At 37.3% G+C, this 6,032-nt stretch overlaps 1 protein-coding gene across 5 annotated transcripts in view; it reads left to right on the forward strand.

Annotated features, from left to right (window-relative positions):
- Positions 1-4,683, forward strand: part of Tbc1d15-17 (TBC1 domain family member 15/17) — a 71,352-nt gene extending 66,669 nt beyond the window's left edge. For all 5 annotated transcript variants that reach the window (XM_017619884.1, XM_017619885.1, XM_017619883.1 and 2 more), the window contains one exon: positions 3,516-4,683. In XM_017619884.1, coding sequence (XP_017475373.1) covers positions 3,516-4,169 — 654 coding nt within the window. In that variant the 3' untranslated portion in view covers positions 4,170-4,683. The remainder of the gene's footprint in view (positions 1-3,515) is intronic.
- Positions 4,684-6,032: the final 1,349 nt, after the last annotated feature.

Consider the following 6,032-nt stretch of genomic DNA (forward strand, 5'->3'; position numbering starts at 1 on the left):
CATCATAAAGATTCACTTGTTTATATTCCAAAAGATTTATATAATTGCAAATTTGTTTTAGTAAGAATTGATAGGAAAAGAACTGGTTTACAGGAACCATATGAAGGACCGTTCGAGGTTATAGAAAAGACACCGAAGTGGTTCAAAATTAATTATCACAACAAATTAGTAAATGTTTCTATAGACAGTTAAGCCTGCATTTCTAGATGGAAGTAAACTTAGTTCATCCAGCAAGACGAAGCGAGTTACTTTTAATTTGTTAGATATGAAAGTTTTTGGAAGAGGGGAGTAGTGTAGTGATACACATTACTTGTTAAACACTTGTTCTTAAAATACTTTGAATTATGAAAATATCTTGTTACATTTATTTATGTACGATCAATTTTGAGTTGAAAATTTTTATATTCATTCATTCAGTTTTCAATATTCAATAAAATAAAACCTGGAAAATTTGTTAAACTTAAAAAAACGAAAATTAAATATTTTTTAATATACCTAAATAGTCATCATGGGCGGAACAGAGACTGAACTATCTGAGCGTCTAAATGAAGTGCTATCTCGATTCGATAAATCAGGTTTACATCTTCGCCGGGATAAGTGCAAATTTGGAGTACACACCATACATTTTTTACGGTTCAAAATTGATGGTTTTGGGGTTAGGCCTTCACCAGAGAAAATGAAGGCCATTAATAATGCTCTGGTCCCCACAGATAAGAAACAGCTGCAGGCTTTTCTTGGACTGTTAAATTTTTACCACTACTTTCTGCCAAATAAGGCTACAATTGCAGAACCCCTGCATCGCCTCTTAGAGAAAAATAGGAATTTTGTCTGGAAAGCTGAGCACCAATGTTCTTTCAATAAATTAAAGCACCTAGTCACTTCTGATAGCGTACTCGTCAATTACGATGAAAACTACCACTGATACTCGTTTGCGATGCCTCACGGTATGGCATTGGGGCCGTACTAAGCCATAGAATGTCTGATGGGTCTGAAAGGCCTATAGCATTTTATTCAAGAACCTTGTCGAAATCCGAGAAAAACTATGCACAAATCGACCGCGAAGCTACCGCCATCGTAGCTGGCGTGAAAAATTTTCATGACTACTTATATGGTAGAAAATTTACATTGGTTACGGATCATCGTCCGCTTCCGGGCATCTTCAGCACAACAAAGCAGACCCCACTGATCCTGTCCCCCGTAATGTTGCGTCGTTGCGTGTTCCTGAATGCATACAACTTTGAATTTATTTATAGAGAGGTTAAGAAGATGGGGAACGCGGATTGTCTAAGCCGCCTACCCATTGAAGAGCCTCATACTGGGACTAATGATGGAGAAGTACTCATGATCGAGTTGGCTAGTACCGAAATCGTCAACGCCAAAGATATCGCAAAGCTCTCGTCGAAAGATGCGCCACTCACTACTCACGCAGCTGGGCGTTAGGGGGCTGGCCGTGTTCGGTATTACGGAACGATGAAGCATATCCATACTTTCTGCGCCGCAACGAGATCAGCACTCTTAAAGGATGTCTCTTATGGGGGAACAGAACTATTATCCCACCGCCATGTCGTCAGGCCATCTTACACGCATTACATTCAGGAAATCCTGGCATCGTAAAAATTAAGGCATTAGCCAGAAGCTATGTCTGGTGGCCTAGAATGGATCTAGACATTGAGAATACTGTTAAGCATTGTACTCCGTGCCAAGAAACTCGTCACGAAAAGGTTCAGGCAGAAGTCCATACTTGGGAAATGGCAAAAACCGCATGGTCGCGACTGTATGTCGACTTCGCGGGACCTTTTCACGGCAAACTATTTTTTTTAACGGTCGACTCATATTCCAAGTGGTTGGAAGTCCATATTGTTAAATCTACATCATTTTATGAAATCTTTGCGCTCCCTCTTCGCGACTCACGGGCTACCAGATTTAATAGTGTCTGATAATGGCACGGCGTTCTCATCGGTAGAGTTCAAAGACTTCATGACAAATAATTTAATTCGCCATGTCAGATGTACTCCATTTCACCCGTCGTCTAATGGGCAAGCTGAGCGAATGGTTCAGACGACAAAGGATTTTCTTAAAAAACTACCAGCAAATTCGGAATGGGACCTGAACCTGACGAGATTTGTATTCAATCAGCACATTAGTCCACATTCAGCAACCGGTCGTTCACCTGCAGAGTTATTTTTCAATCGCCAGCTGAAAACATACTTTGACAAAGTCCACCCGCATCAGCTCTCACCTGCCGTCGAAAATCCTGCTGTAAAGGAAACATTTTTCGAAGGAGACCCTGTATGGGTCCCCAACTTTTCGTCTGGCCCTAAATGAATAGAGGGCCACATCCACTCCAAAACCGGCCCATTATCTTACAAGATTCGCCTTAAAGATGAACGGTTAATTAAGCGCCACTTAGACCAAATTAGGAACCGATCACCTGTTGACGCCGGCATAATTTCATCAAACGATGAAAATGCCACGCCTATGGAACCAATTTCGAGCGATGACTCAAATGCAAACGACTCTGAATCTGAGACAGCTTCACCACCTTCTGAGACACCACAGAAGAATACATCCCTAAGCTCGCATCAATCGCCCACATCGCCGGCAGATAATGCACCCGATAGAGTCATCGTACCATCATCACCCCAACCACCGACTCCAATGCGATCAAATCGCCCACGAAAGATTCCGGTATTTTACTCGCCATCTGGGCGTTAGGGGGTGTCAAATATTAAGCACCCTGTTTGGCATTTTCGTACGATTTCTGCTAGTCTGTCTTCCCACGTTATTCGCACACCTACAACATCACACACTGGAAGTTGTCTGACAGCATTCTTGTGAGAGGACCAGCACTTGCAGTTTTAATCTTTTGACAGCATCAAGCTGAAATCAATACATTTTGTAATTTGCTATTATATCAAATAAAGTTGCATTAAATTAAGTTGAAACGTTAATTGCATAAATCTGACGGATTTATTAAACGGAAAACAGCAAACAAATCAAAAAATAACAAATTTTGTAGAAAAATATATAGTAGTTTTAAAAAACAGCAAGTGCACGCGCTAATCTTTGTTGACGATGTTCGTTACTCCGGCATGTGGAAATCGGAAGATTATATACTTCCCGTTATCTTTCAACTGTTTGCTTCATAATAAAAAATAATAATTGACTACATAGAGAATGTTCAGGTAACTTTTTTTTTTTGGAAGTTTGCGACCCTCCCAATCCCTCGCGTCACGCTCAAATCGTCAGATTATTGAAATGCACACTTTTCAGCATGTAATTAACCCACCATTTCTTAATCTGACGCGCTCAAGTAAATCCACCTATCATTTTTTTTTTTACTATTCTTATCAGCTCTCCTATGCACGGCTTAGATTTGGCAGAGGTACTCAATAGGATGCAGGGTATCCCCCATATGTTAATCTGACGCGCTCGAGAAAACCCCCGAATCCCCTCTTGGGCTCCCCTACTGTTAAGTAGTTGTATGTTATAAAAAGTGTAAATGAACTTTTCAGGGAAATGAAGTGGACGCTTTCTGGTGCTTTGTTGGCTTTATGGATATGGTCTTCGCCAACTTCGATATTGATCAGGCTGGTATGAAAACGCAATTTCGTCAACTTCGTCGTTTAGTTGAATTTTCTAATCCGCGACTTTTTAACTATTTGGTCGCACATGACTCCGATAATATGTTTTTCTGCTTCCGCTGGTTACTTGTTTGGTATAAACGTGAATTCTCAAACGAGGATGTGCTCAAGTTGTGGGAGTGCCTTTGGACTCGATTTCCATGCCCCAATTTTCATTTGTTCATTTCTGTATCCATATTGGACAAAGAAACTGATATTATAATCGAAAACAAATATGAATTCACGGAGATTTTAAAACACATCAACGAACTCTCAGGTCGCATCGACGTCAAAGATACATTAGAAATAGCGGAGGCACTTTATCTGCAAATTAAAGCGGTGGAAGATTTGCCTAATGATATTCGGCAAATTATAGGGGAGCCGCATTTGGTATCAGAACAGGACAAAGAATTCCATGAAAATATAGTAGAACATGATTTATCAGATGAAATGTATGAACTAGTGCATAAACCAGAGGAGGAAAGACGGCATGAAGAGCAGTTCGACGAAGCGTGTGAGCGCTCAATGTTTTTAAATTACACATAAGTAGTCAACTACTGTTTATTGTTTTACTATTACTACACCGCAAACATATTCTGAGCGCTTAGAAAATATCAGTCCAGAATGAGTTCTACGTATGTAAGAAATATAAGTTTCAAAAAATATAAAGATTTGCCTTATACATATATCTCACACCTAGATCTAAAGTGAGCTAACTCAAAATTCAGATCGAGAAATTTAACTATTTGTGTGTACATTCAACGCAATTAATACAAAAACAGTAGTTTTCTAGTTAGTGTATATAATCATGAAGAAAAAAGGTAAGGAGGTAGGTACTATGCATTGATTTCTGTGAAAAAATTGTCCTAATTTGTTTTGAGTTGATCGCACTTTAGATCTAGGTGTGCGATATGATACCTTTAGCCTCTTTTATGATACAAATTATGAGCCGTAACCTTCTTACAACAAAAAGCAATACAGATTCGGAATTTCTTTCTAAACCTTTTATAAAAAACATGAACAATAATAAAAACTAAAATATATATGTTTGTAAATAGAATTTGACTGCAATTGCTGATGTTTAAGGTATGTACTTTCGCCTTTCGAGTTATTCGAAAAATGTTAATTTGAAAAAAAAAACAAAAATGTTTCTCTTCTTTGAAAGTAAGATAAAGCCGGATAAACCGGATTTATTTAACATAGTTTTCGTACAGTGAAAATGCTTATGTTTAGTGCTCGGAATCTCATGCAAATGCATGTTTTTAATGGGGATCTTCGAATGTAAATAGTAAAGTTATCTTCACGAATCATGAAATATTCTTTAAAATGGCATTCAATCATTAGTGCATAATTTTTCATAATTTGCTGTAAATACGTTGTTTTGCATATTTTGCAAAAAAGACCTGTTTTTGCATATTTATTGCACATATTTTAGTATATTTTATGATACATACATGTGCTTTTTGCATATTTTTTCTTATTTTTTTATATTTATTTTACATTCCCGTTGAGCCATTAACTCGAGATAACGTTTTGAGTTTATGTACAACTGTCAAGTGTTCCCATTGGGGTGTTTAAGAAACTCGACAGTTTAATTTGACATTTATTTGCTTACTTTTTCTTATTCACATTTAGCCTGTTCCCGTACTCCCGGATTTAGACAGAAATAGTCCGAAGTAGCCGTGGTGTAGAATACCAACCGTTTATGCTGATTTTAACCACACCAAGATTATTTGGCACAAATAAAAATCAAAGAACTGGAAGAGGTTAAAGCTAAACTTTTCTATTTTTCATATTTCTAATATCTCGGAAACTATTTGACCGATCACTAAAGTATTGATGCTTATTTAAAGATAATTTACGCGACGTGTATAGTATAACCCTTTTTAAAACAAATTTTAAATAAACGCCATTTAAAAAAATATATTAACAGCGTGGCGACGAATAACTCTTACCCAGGTTTTTTTGAGAAATAAAAGAGTCCTTTATAGATTTTGCGAAAAAAAACATTTTATTGTTAATTTTCCACAGATTTTACTTTAGTTGTATTAATTAGTTTTTAAATTTGAATCTTTATTTACATTTGCCAGCAGTGTAAACTTTGAGAGAAAAGTTCATTTGGCACGCAGGTCCTCATCAGTTAATTTATTCCATATCTTCTGTAACCATAGGCTAATTTTCTCCATTTTGAGTCCCTTATACTCCCCCTTTTGTCCAACATAAGGCCTCATACTCAAAAATATAATAGACAAAGAAACTGATATTAGCATTTAGATTCTTAATGCAAAAATGGAGTTGCATTTAGTTGCATTTAGGTGACGAATTTTGTATGGATAAATGTACATTTAGAGTAGCATTTAGAGCTAAATGCGCTAAATGTGCTTTTACGCGTAAGCAAAAACAGCCCAT

Source organism: Rhagoletis zephyria, unplaced genomic scaffold, assembly GCF_001687245.7.
Source record: "Rhagoletis zephyria isolate East Lansing unplaced genomic scaffold, Rhagoletis_zephyria_1.1 Rzeph_scaffold_01985, whole genome shotgun sequence".
Lineage (NCBI taxonomy): Eukaryota > Metazoa > Arthropoda > Insecta > Diptera > Tephritidae > Rhagoletis > Rhagoletis zephyria.